The sequence below is a fragment of the Tachyglossus aculeatus genome, chromosome 10, assembly GCF_015852505.1.
Source record: "Tachyglossus aculeatus isolate mTacAcu1 chromosome 10, mTacAcu1.pri, whole genome shotgun sequence".
NCBI lineage: Eukaryota > Metazoa > Chordata > Mammalia > Monotremata > Tachyglossidae > Tachyglossus > Tachyglossus aculeatus.
In genome coordinates, this window is record NC_052075.1 from 2,107,954 (window position 1) to 2,121,461 (window position 13,508).

General features: G+C 41.7%; 1 protein-coding gene across 1 annotated transcript in view; it reads left to right on the forward strand.

Moving 5' to 3' along the window:
* Window positions 1-13,508, forward strand: part of PATJ (PATJ crumbs cell polarity complex component) — a 254,691-nt gene that overhangs the window by 2,413 nt on the left and 238,770 nt on the right. The window contains 2 exon segments of the mRNA XM_038752385.1: window positions 7,879-7,936; window positions 11,667-11,833. Of these exon segments, the coding sequence (XP_038608313.1) occupies window positions 7,915-7,936; window positions 11,667-11,833 (189 nt within the window). The 5' untranslated portion in view covers window positions 7,879-7,914.

Sequence of the window (13,508 nt, forward strand, 5' to 3'; positions counted from 1 at the left end):
GGGGGAGACACGCAACAAAATAAGTAGACAGGTGTCAATGCTATCAGAATAAATAGAATTATAGCTGTAGACTTCTGTGTGCTTCCCAGAAGCAGCGTGGCTCAGTGGAAAGAGCCCGGGCTTTGGAGTCGGAGGTCTTGGGTTCAAATCCCGGCTCCGCCACTTGTCAGCTGTGTGACTTTGGGCAAGTCACTTCACTTCTCTGTGCCTCAGTTACCTCATCTGGGAAATGGGGATTAAAACTGTGAGCCACCCGTGGGACAACTTGATCACCTTGTAACCTCCCCCAGCGCTTAGAACAGTGCTTGGCACATAGTAAGCGCTTAACAAATGCCATCATCATCACCAAATCCCGGCTCCGCCACTTGTCAGCTGTGTGACTTTGGGCAAGTCACTTCACTTCTCTGGGCCTCAGTTCCCTCATCTGTAAAATGGGGATGAAGACTGTGAGCCCCCCGTGGGACAACCTCATCACCTTGTAACCTCCCCAGCGCTTAGAACAGTGCTTTGCATATAGTAAGCGCTTAATAAATGCTATCATTATTATTATTATTATATACTACATCATTACTATATACACAAAACATCATTACATACAGAATATATGTATGTATGTTTGTACATATTTATTACTCTATTTATTAATTTATTTTACTTGTTCATATCTATTCTATTTATTTTATTTTGTTAGTATGTTTGGTTTTGTTCTCTGTCTCCCCCTTTTAGACTGTGAGCCCACTGTTGGGTCGGGACTGTCTCTAGATGTTGCCAACTTGTACTTCCCAAGCGCTTAGTACAGTGCTCTGCACATAGTAAGCGCTCAATAAATGCGATTGATGATGATGATGATGATACAGAAGCAGCTTGGGAAGGCCAAGTCGGCAACATAGAGAGACGGTCCCTACCCGACAACGGGCTCGCGGTCTAGAAGGGGGAGACAGACAACGAACCAAAACGTGTGGACAGGTGTCAAAAACGTCAGAATAAATAGAATTATAACTATATGCCCAGCATTAATACAATAGAGTAGTAAATATGTACAAGTAAAATAAATAGAGTAATAAATCTGTACAAATTTATATACAGGTGCTGTGGGGAGGGGAAGGAGGTAGGTCGGCAGGGATGGGGAGGAGGAGAGGAAAAAGGGGGCTCAGTCTGGGAAGGCCTCCTGGAGGAGGTGACCTCTCAGTAGGGCTTTGAAGGGAGGAAGAGAGCTAGTTTGGCGAGAGTTGTCTCCCATTCTCAAATTGGATGCGACGCACACCAATCAATCAATCAATCGTATTTATTGAGCGCTTACTGTGTGCAGAGCACTGGACTAAGCGCTTGGGAAGTACAAGTTGGCAACTGATAGAGACAGCATTATCAGGATACCCAGTTACTTCGTACTGTTTCTCCCAGGATGTTCAAATACAATATTAAAAACCCACCTGCATCTTTCTGGCGGGAGGGTGGGTTTCAGCTCCTCTTTGGTCCAACATTAGAGACGTATTTAACCATTATTGATCTCTCAGGCACCAACTTCCTACTGAGTGGTTTGCGCTTGAATTTTTAAAGCGCTCTTAGAAACAAGCCGACGACTTGGCCTTATTAAAAATAAAACGCAACTAGATGGGAAAGAACAGACGATGAAGTAATCAGGGCGCCGCGGTGCAGCATGCTTTCGGTTGAACAATTTTACGTGAACAAGTGTCATCTCCATATGTTTGTATATATTTATTACTCTATTTATTTTACTTGTACATATCTATTCTATTTATTTTATTTTGTTAGTATGTTTGGTTTTGTTCTCTGTCTCCCCCTTTTAGACTGTGAGCCCACTGTTGGGTAGGGACCGTCTCTATATGTTGCCAACTTGGACTTCCCAAGCGCTTAGTACAGTGCTCTGCACACAGTAAGCGCTCAATAAATACTGTCTCCCCCTTTTAGACTGTGAGCCCACTGTTGGGTAGGGACCGTCTCTATATGTTGCCAACTTGGACTTCCCAAGCGCTTAGTACAGTGCTCTGCACACAGTAAGCGCTCAATAAATATGATTGATGATGATGATGATGATGATCTCCAGTGATCTTGCTGGAATTTTCATTCATTCATTCAGTCGTATTTATTGAGCACTTACTGTGTGCAGAGCACTGTACTAAGCGCTTGGGAAGTCCAAGTTGGCAACATATAGAGACGGTCCCTACCCAACAGTGGGCTCACGGTCTAGAAGGGGGGAGACAGAGAACAAAACAAAACATATTAACAAAATAAAATAATCATTTAGACTGTGAGCCCACTGTTGGGTAGGGACTGTCTCTAGATGTTGCCAATTTGTACTTCCCAAGCGCTTAGTACAGTGCTCTGCACATAGTAAGCGCTCAATAAATACGATTGATGTTGATGATGGTAAAATAATTAGAATAAACATGTACAAATAAAATAATTAGAGTAATAAATCCGTACAAAAATATATACCTATATACAGGTGCTGTGGGGAAGGGGAGGAGGGGGAGAGGAAGGAGGGGGCTCAGTCTGGATTTGGAAGTGTGTTGTGGATAATAGGAGTTCTAGTTAACGACTTGGCCGTATTAAAAATAAAATACAACTAGATGGAAAAGAACAGACGAAGTAATCAGTGCGCCCTATGCCGCGGTGAAGCGTGCTTTTAGTTGAACAATTTTACATCAACAATCGTCATCTCCAGTGATCTTCTTGCCGGGATTTGGGAGTGTGTTGTGGATAGTAGGAGTTCTGGTTAACGACTTGGCCTTATTAAAAATAAAATACAACTAGATGGAAAGAACAGACGAAATAATCAGTGCGCCCTATGCCGTGGTGAAGCATGCTTCTGGTTGAACAATTTTGCATGAACAAGTGTCATCTCCAGTGATCTTCTTGCTGGGATTTGGGAGTGTGTTGTGGATAGTAGGAGTTCTGGTTAACGACTTGGCCTTATTAAAAATAAAATGCAACTAGATGGAAAAGAACAGACGATGAAATAATCAGTGCGCCCTATGCCACGGTGAAGCATGCTTTTGGTTGAACAATTTTACATCAACAATTGTCATCTCCAGTGATCTTCTTGCTGGGATTTGGGAGTGTGTTGTGGATAGTAGGAGTTCTGGTTAATGACTTGGCCTTATTAAAAATAAAATGCAACTAGATGGAAAAGAACAAACAATGAAATAATCAGTGCGCCCTATGCCGCGGTGAAGCATGCTTCTGGTTGAACAGTTTTGCATGAACAATTGTCATCTCCAGTGATCTTCTTGCTGGGATTTGGGAGTGTGTTGTGGATAGTAGGAGTTCTGGTTAACGACTTGGCCTTATTAAAAATAAAATGCAACTAGATGGAAAAGAACAGACGATGAAATAATCAGTGCGCCCTATGCCGCGGTGAAGCATGCTTCTGGTTGAACAATTTTACATCAACAATTGTCATCTCCAGTGATCTTCTTGCTGGGATTTGGGAGTGTGTTGTGGATAGTAGGAGTTCTGGTTAACGACTTGGCCTTATTAAAAATAAAATGCAACTAGATGGAAAAGAACAGACGATGAAGTAATCAGTGCGCCCTATGCCGTGGTGAAGCATGCTTCTGGTTGAACAATTTTGCATCAACAATTGTCATCTCCAGTGATCTTCTTGTTGGGTTTTGGGAGTGTGTTGTGGATAGTAGGAGTTCTGATTAGCGACTTGGCCTTATTAAAAATAAAATGCAACTAGATGGAAAAGAACAGACGATGAAATAATCAGTGCACCCTGTGCCGTGGTGAAGCATGCTTTTGGTTGAACAATTTTGCATCAACAATTGTCATCTCCAGTGATCTTGCTGGGATGTGGGAGTGTGTTGTGGTTGGTAGGAGTTCTGGTTAACGACTTGGCCTTATTAAAAATAAAATGCAACTAGATGGAAAAGAACAGACGATGAAGTAATCAGTGCGCCCTATGCCAAGGTGAAGCATGCTTTTGGTTGAACAATTTTACATCAACAATTGTCATCTCCAGTGATCTTCTTGCTGGGAATTGGGAGTGTGTTGTGGATAGTAAGAGTTCTGGTTTTGGTTTTTTTTGTGGTTCTTTCTTTTCTAACACTCCTCCTACCACCGTGGTTCTCTGTATGTTGCCGACTTGTACTTCCCGAGTGCTTAATACAGTGCTCTGCACACAGTAAACGCTCAATAAATGCAACTGAATGAATGGGAGCCTTGTGAAACGCCATGCTTTTGACCCAAAGCAACCGCTGCTGTATGTTCCCCGGCTCCCGGTTGGTGGAAACAATCACTGAAATCCAGGGAGAATACAAAGATATAATAATAATAATAATAATAATAAGTTTGGGGGCCTGTCGGATCCCAATCGAAAGGCATGCCGTGTAATGGTGGTCACTAGGGAAGCAGCGTGGCTCAGCGGAAAGATCCCGGGCTTTGGAGACCGAGGTCATGGGTTCAAATCCCGGCTCCGCCACTTGTCAGCTGTGTGACTTTGGGCAAGTCACTTCATTTCTCTGGGCCTCAGTGACCTCATCTGGAAAATGGGGATTAAGACAGTGAGCCCCCCGTGGGACAACCTGATCCCCTTGTAATCGTGGCTCAGTGGATAGAGCACAGGCTTTGGAGTCAGAGGTCATGGGTTCAAATCCCGGCTCTGCCAACTGTCAGCTGGGTGACTTTGGGCAAGTCCCTTCACTTCTCTGGGCCTCAATTGCCTCATCTGTAAAATGGGGATTAAAACTGCGAGCCCCCCCATGGGACAACCTGATCCCCTTGTAACCTCCCCAGCGCTTAGAACAGTGCTTTGCACATAGTAAGCGCTTAACAAATACCATCATTATTATTATTATTATTGTGAACTCCCCAGCGCTCAGAACAGTGCTGTGCACATAGTAAGCGCTTAATAAATGCCATCATCATCATCATCACTGGGCGCTATTTTTTGCGTGAACTTTATTTGGCTTCCGGACCCATGAGACACCCCGATTTTCGGCGTCTTGCCCCTGCTCTGTGGTAATCATCTTATATAACAATTAAATTTACAGGCGGGTTTCTCTGACGGAGTATTTCTGGAAGGGGAAGCTGGATTTGCTCCCCTCTTCTGGGAATTTGCCATGTTATTCCACTGGCTCTTCTGTGGAAATCGGCACTTGCTGAAGCCTACATAAATAAATAAATAGAGTAATATCATCATCATCATCAATCATATTTATTGAGCGCTCACTATGTGCAGAGCACTGTACTAAGCGCTTGGCAAGTACAAATTGGCAACATCTAGAGACAGTCCCTACCCAACAGTGGGCTCACAGTCTAAAAGGGGGAGACAGAGAACAAAACCAAACATACTAACAAAGTAAAATAAATAGGATAGATATGTACTAGTAAAATAAATAAATAGAGTAATAAATATGTACAAACATATGTACAAAATAATGATCGCATTTATTAAGTGCTTACTATGTGCAGAGCACTGTTCTAAGCGCTGAGGAGGTTACAAGGTGATCAGGTTGTCCCACGGGGGGCTCACCGTCTTCATCCCCATTTTCCAGATGAGGTGAGGCACAGAGAAGTGAAGTGACTTGCCCAAGGTCACACAGCAGACAGGTGGTGGAGCAGGGATTCGAACCCGTGACCTCTGACTCCAAAGCCCGGGCTCTTTCCACTGAGCCACGCTGCTTCTCTTAAGGTTTTCTAGCTTCGTCCAGCACTGTCGCTGACCGGTCGCGTGAATAATAATAATAATAATAATAATAATAATAATAATAATAATAGCATTTATTGAATGTGGTGCTGCTTTGGGGGGAAAGAAGATTGTGGTATTTGTTAGTCGCTTACTTTGTAACGAGCATTTGATAATCAGGTTTGGCCGCAGTCCTTGCCCCTGTTGGAGCTTATTGTCTAAGAAGGAGGGAAAACAGATATTCATTCATTCATTCAATCGTATTTACTGAACGCTTCCTGTGTGCAGACCTGTATATATGTTTGTACGTATTTATTACCCTATTTTATTTGTACATATTTATTCTATTTATTTTATTTTGTAATATGTTTTGTTCTCTGTCTCCCCCTTCTAGACTGCGAGCCCGTTGTTGGGTAGTGACCGTCTCTATATCATCATCATCAATCGTATTTATTGAGCGCTTACTATGTGCAGAGCACTGTACTAAGCGCTTGGGAAGTACAAATTGGCAACATATAGAGACGGTCCCTACCCAACAGTGGGCTCACAGTCTAAAAGGGGGGAGACAGAGAACAAAACCAAGCATACTAACAGAATAATATAAATAGAATAGATATGTACAAGTAAAATAAATAAATAAATAGAGTAATAAATACGTACAAACATATATACAGGTGCTGTGGGGAAGGGAAGGAGGTAAGAAGGGGGGGATGGAGAGGGGTGCCAGCTTGTACTTCCCAAGCGCTTAGTACAGTGCTCTGCACACAGTAAGCGCTCAGTAAATATGATTGAATGAATGAATGAATGCAGAGCACTGTACTAAGCGCTTGGGAAGTACAAGTTGGCAACATATAGAGACGGTCCCTACCTAACAACAGGCTCACAGTCTAGAAGGGGGGGACAGACAACTGTGTTTATAGTCTCAGTGGTATTTATTGAGCACTTATCGTCGGCAGAGCACTGTACTAAGCGTTTGGGAAAGTATATTATAACAGTTGATAGACGCGTTCCCTTCTCACAGTGTGTTTATAGTCTCAGGGGTATTTATTGAGCACTTATCGTCGGCAGAGCACTGTACTAAGCGTTTGGGAAAGTATATTATAACAGTTGATAGACGCATTCCCTTCTCACAGTGTGTTTATAGCCTCAGGGGTATTTACTGAGCACTTATCGTCGGCAGAGCACCGTACTAAGCGTTTGGGAAAGTATATTATAACAGTTGATAGACGCGTTCCCTTCTCATAGTGTGTTTATAGTCTCAGGGGTATTTATTGAGCACTTATCGTCGGCAGAGCACTGTACTAAGCGTTTGGGAGAGTACACTCTAACAGTTGGTAGATGCGTTCCCTTCTCACAGTGTGTTTACACTCTCAGTGGTATTTATTGAGCACTTATCGTCGGCAGAGCACTGTACTTAGTGTTTGGGAAAGTATATTATAACAGTTGATAGATGTGTTCCCTTCTCACAGTGTGTTTATAGTCTCAGGGGTATTTATTGAGCACTTATCGTCGGCAGAGCACTGTACTAAGCGTTTGGGAAAGTATATTATAACAGTTGATAGACGCTTTCCCTTCTCACAGTGTGTTTATAGTCTCAGGGGTATTTATTGGGCACTTATCATCGGCAGAGCACTGTACTAAGCGTTTGGGAGAGTACACTATAACAGTTGGTAGACGCGTTCCCTTCTCATAGTGTGTTTATAGTCTCAGTGGTATTTATTGAGCACTTATCGTCGGCAGAGCACCGTACTAAGCGTTTGGGAAAGTATATTATAACAGTTGATAGACGCGTTCCCTTCTCACAGTGTGTTTATAGTCTCAGGGGTATTTATTGAGCACTTATTGTCGGCAGAGCACTGTACTAAGCATTTGGAAAGTATAACAGTTGATAGACGCTTTCCCTTCTCACAGTGTGTTTCTATTCTCAGTGGTATTTACTGAGCACTTATTGGCAGAGCACTGTACTAAGCGTTTGGGAAAGTACAATATGACAGAGTTGGTGGACTCAATCCCTGCTAAGAAGGATCTTACAGGTCATGGGGGGAGACTGATCAAAACAGATTAAGAAGAGGGGAAATAGAGTATAAGAATATTAAGAATATTTACATAAATACTGCGGGGTTGGGGTAAGGATCAGAGTTCTTAAGTTTATATTCCAGAAGACCGGAGTGTCTACAGTTGAGCCGTCTTTTTTCTCCTCTGATTTATTTTTTCCAATTGTTTAGGTAGCGGGAACGGGATTTGACGAGAACAAATTGAAGATGCCCGAAAATCCTGCCGCAGGTGTAGTACGCATCTTAAAATCATCACCATCGATAGTGTTTATTGGGTGTCCACTTGGGAGTTCATTCATTCATTCGTTCATATTTATTGTGTACGTCACGGACCGCTTGGGAGTTCATTAATTTGTATTTATTGAGCGCTTCCCGTGTGCCGAGCACTGTCCTAAGTGCTTGGGAAGTCCAAGTCGGCAACATCTAGAGATGGTCCCTACCCAACAGTGGACTCACAGTCTAAAAGGGGGAGACACAGAACAAAACCAAACATACTAACAAAATAAAATAAATAGAATAGATATGTACAAGTAAAATAAATCAATAAATAGAGGAATAAATCCATACAAACATATATACAGATATACAGGTGCTGTGGGGAAGGGAAGGAGGGAAGGTGGGGGGGATGAGGAGGGAATAATTGGGAGGCAGGGATGAGTTCCAGTGCTTGGCACATAGTAAGCACTTAAATACCGTCATCATTATTATTATTATTATTACTGGGAACAAACAGAGTGTTCAGAAACAGCTTGTGAAAACAAAATGGAATCATTATCAATCAATCAAGCAATCATATTTATTGAGCGCTTACTGTGTGCAGAGCACTGGACTAAGTACAAGTTGGCAACATCTAGAGACAGTCCCTACCCAACAGCAGGTTCACAGTCTAGAAGGGGGAGACAGACAACAAAACTAAACATATTAACAAAATCAAATAGAATAGATATGTACAAGTAAAATAAATCAATAAATAGAGGAATAAATCCATACAAACATATATACAGATATACAGGTGCTGTGGGGAAGGGAAGGAGGTAAGGTGGGGGGGATGAGTAGGGAATAATTGGGAGGTAGGGATGAGTTCCAGTAGTTGGCACATAGTAAGCACTTAAATACCGTCATCATTATTATTATTATTATTATTACTGGGCACAAACAGAGTGTTCAGAAACAGCTTGTGAAAACAAAATGGAATCCTTATCAATCAATCAATCAATCGTATTTATTGAGCGCTTACTGTGTGCAGAGCACTGGACTAAGCGCTTGGAAAGTCAAGGTTGGCAACATCTAGAGACAGTCCCTACCCAACAGCGGGTTCACAGTCTAGAAGGGGGAGACAGACAACAAAACAAAACATATTAACACAGTTAAATAGAATATGTACAAGTAAAATTAGTAAATAAATAGAGTAATAAATCTGTACAAACATATATACATATTTACAGGTGCTGTGGGGAGGGGAAGGAGGTAAGGTCGGGGGGATGAGGAGGGAATAATTGGGAGGTAGGGATGAGTCCCAGTGTTTGGCACATAGTAAGCACTTGAATACCGTCATCATCATTATTATTATTATTATTACTGGGAACAGAGTGTTCAGAAACAGCTTGTGAAAACAAAATGGAATCCATAATCAATCAATCAAGCCATCATATTTATTGAGCGCTTACTGTGTGCAGAGCACTGGACTAAGCGCTTGGGAAGTCCAGGTTGGCAACATCTAGAGACGGTCCCTACCCAACTGCGGGTTCACGGTCTAGAAGGGGGAGACAGACAACAAAACAAAACATATTAACAAAGTCAAATAAATAGAATATGTACAAGTAAAATAAGTAAATAGAGTAATAAATCTGTACAAACATATACATATTTACAGGTGCTGTGGGGAGGGGAAGGAGGTAAGGTGGGCGGGATGAGGAGGGAATAATTGGGAGGTAGGGATGAGTTCCAGTGCTTGGCACATAGTAAGCACTTAAATACCGTCATTATCATTATTATTATTATTATTACTGGGAACAAACAGAGTGTTCAGAAACAGCTTGTGAAAACAAAATGGAATCCTTATCAATCAATCAATCAATCATATTTGTTGAGCACTTACTGTGTGCAGAGCACTGGACTAAGCGCTTGGGAAGTCCAAGTTGGCAACATCTAGAGACGGTCCCTACCCAACAGCGGGCTCACAGTCTAAAAGGGGGAGACAGAGAACAAAACCAAACATATTAACAAAATAAAATAAATAGAATTGATATGGACAAGTAAAAGGGTGCTTACTATGTGCCAAGAGTGCGAGCTGGGGTGGTGTGAGAATGGAGAGCGGATGTTTAGGAAGAAACGTCAATATGGGGATGGAGACTATAAGCACCACGTGGGACGGGGACTGCGTCCAACCTGATTTGCTTGTATCCACCCCGGCGCTTAGTGCAGTGCCTGGCACATAGTAAATGCTTAAAAATATCATAATTATTGCATTAAGCAGCATGGCTTGGTGGAAAGAGCACTGGCTTTGGAGTCAGAGGTCATGGGTTCAAATCCCGCTCCGCCAGTTGCCAGCTGTGTGACCTTGGGCAAGTCACTTCACTTCTCTGGGCCTCAGTGACCTCATCTGGAAAATGGGGATTGAGACTGTGAGCTGCACATGGGAAAGGGACTGTGTCCGACCCGATTTACATTTATCCACCCCAGTGCTTAGGACAGTTCCAGGCACAAAATAAGTGCTTAATAAATACCACAGTTACTATTATTCTTATTAATCAATCAATCAATCGTCTTTATTGAGTGCTTACTGTGTGCAGAGCACTGTACTAAGCGCTTGGGAAGTCCAAGTTGGCAATGTATAGAGACAGTCCCTCCCCACAGTGGGCTCACAGTCTAAAAGGGGGAGACAGAGAACAAAACCAAACATACTAACAAAATAAAATAAATAGAATAGATATGTACAAGTAAAAGTGTGCTTACTATGTGCCAAGAGTGCGAGCTGGGGTGGAGTGAGAATGGAGAGCGGATGTTTAGAAAGGAACGTCAATATGGGGATGGAGACTATAAGCACCACGTGGGACGGGGACTGTGTCCAACCTGATTTGCTTGTATCCACCCCGGCGCTTAGTGCAGTGCCTGGTACATAGTAAACGCTTAAAAATACCATAATTATTATGTTAAGCAGCATGGCTCGGCGGAAAGAGCCCGGGCTTTGGAGTCAGAGGTCATGGGTTCAAATCCCGCTCCGCCAGTTGTCAGCTGGGTGACCTTGGGCAAGTCACTTCACTTCTCTGGGCCTCAGTTCCCTCATCTGGAAAATGGGGATTACGACTGTGAGCCCCACGTCGACAACCTGATCACCTTGTATCCCCCCAGTGCTTAGAACAGTGCTTTGCATGTAGTAAGCGCCTAACAAATACCTTCATTTTGTTATTATTATTATTACTCTATTTATTTTACTTGTACATATTTATTCTATTTATTTTATTCTGTGATTTGTTTTGTTTATTTTTACTCTGTTTATTTTTATTTTATTACTTATTTTGTTTATTTTATTCTGTTAATATGTTTTGGTTCTCTGTCTCCCCATTCTAGACTGTGAGCCCACTGTTGGGTAGGGACTGTCTCTATATGTTGCCAATTTGTACTTCCCAAGCGCTTAGTACAGTGCTCCGCACACAGTAAGCGCTCAATAAATACGATCAAATGAAGGAATGAAATTATTATTATTATGCAGGAGCTACTGCTTGATCCGGAGATGAAGAAAATAATGACGACCAGAATAAATTATTATTATTATTATTATTATGCAGGAGCTACTGCTTGATCCAGAGAGGAAGAAAATAATGACACGAATGAATTATTATTATTATGCAGGAGCTACTGCTTGATGTGGAGAGGAAGAAAATAATGACGGCAACAGTAGGGAGCGAATTAATGACGCGATTTAACCTCTGACGTCCTGTTTTTGTCCACCCCGACAGATAAGATGCAAATTCTACAGGTCCTTGATCGTCTGCAGGTGAAACTACAAGAACAGGGGGACGTTTCCCAGGAGGAGAAACTGAGTCTTTTCAGCGACACGCTGCGGAGTCCGCTCTTCAACCAGATCCTCACGCTTCAGCAGTCCATCCGGCAGCTGAAGGAGCAGGTAAGCGAAGCCCGGCCTCAGTGGCAATTACTGAGCACTTACGGCGGGCAGACCACTGTACTGAGCACTTGGGAATAATAATAATAACAATAATAATAAAAATAATAACAATGGCATTTATTATTTATTATAATTATTATATTTTAATTATTTTAATTAATTATTAATTAAACTCAATTAATTTTAATTTTATTTTAATTTTAATTAATTAAAATTAATTATTTTAATTAATTATTAATAATTGATTATGAAATAATCGATTTTTAATTACTTTAATTAATTATTTTTATTTTAATTATTATTTGATATAATTTATTATAATTATGATTGTTTATTTTTATTTATTTATTTTTTAGACTGTGAGCCCAATGTTGGGTAGGGACTGTCTCTATATGTTGCCAATTTGTGCTTCCCAAGCGCTTAGTACAGTGCTCTGCACATAGTAAGCGCTCAATAAATATGATTGATGGGTTATTAAGCGCCTACTATGTGCAAAGCACCGTTCTAAGCGCTGGAAAGTTACAACACAACCGAGTTGGTGGACTCAGTCCCTGCTCACCAGGAGTTTACGGGTCATAGCGGGGAAGGGATCAGTTTCCCCACAGCACCTGTATATATATATACATATATACAGACTGAGCCCTTTCCTTCCTCTCCCCCTCGTCCCCCTCTCCATCCCCCCATCTTACCTCCTTCCCTTCCCCGCAGCACCTGTATATATGTATATACGTTTGTACATATTTATTACTCTATTTATTTTACTTGTACATATCTATTCTATTTATTTTATTTTGTTAGTATGTTTGGTTTTGTTCTCTGCCTCCCCCTTTTAGACTGTGAGCCCACTGTTGGGTAGGGACTGTCTCTATATGTTGCCAACTTGGACTTCCCAAGCGCTTAGTACAGTGCTCTGCACACAGTAAGCGCTCAGTAAATACGATTGATTGATTCATATATGTTTGTACATATTTATTACTCTATTTATTTTGCTTGTACATATCTATTCTATTCTATTTTATTTTGTTAGTATGTTTGGTTTTGTTCTGTGTCTCCCCCTTTTAGACTGTGAGCCCACTGTTGGGTAGGGACTGTCTCTAGATGTTGCCAACTTGGACTTCCCAAGCGCTTAGTACAGTGCTCTGCACACAGGTAAGCGCTCAATAAATACGATTGATTGATTGATATATGTTTGTACATATTTATTACTCTATTTATTTTGCTTGTACATATCTATTCTATTTATTTTATATTGTTAGTATGTTTGGCTTTGTTCTCTGTCTCCCCCCTTTAGACTGTGAGCCCACTGTTGGGTAGGGACCGTCTCTAGATGTTGCCAACTTGGACTTCCCAAGCGCTTAGTCCAGTGCTCTGCACACAGGAAGCGCTCAATAAATACGATGGATTGATTGATTGATTTTTTTTTTTATTTCTGCTTTTCTCCCTGTTGCCGGGGCTCTTTCCCGGGACAAACGTTCATCAGGGAATAAGAGTGTGAGCTCCACGTAGAGCAGCAACTGTGTCCAACCCGATTCACATTTATCTCCCCCGATGCTTAGAATGGTGCTTGCCATATAATAAGCCATTATTATTATTATTATTATTACAATAGGACGGAATTGGCAGATACTTTCCCTGGACGAAACCTGGGCTTGGAATTGACATTTCTCCTGCCTCG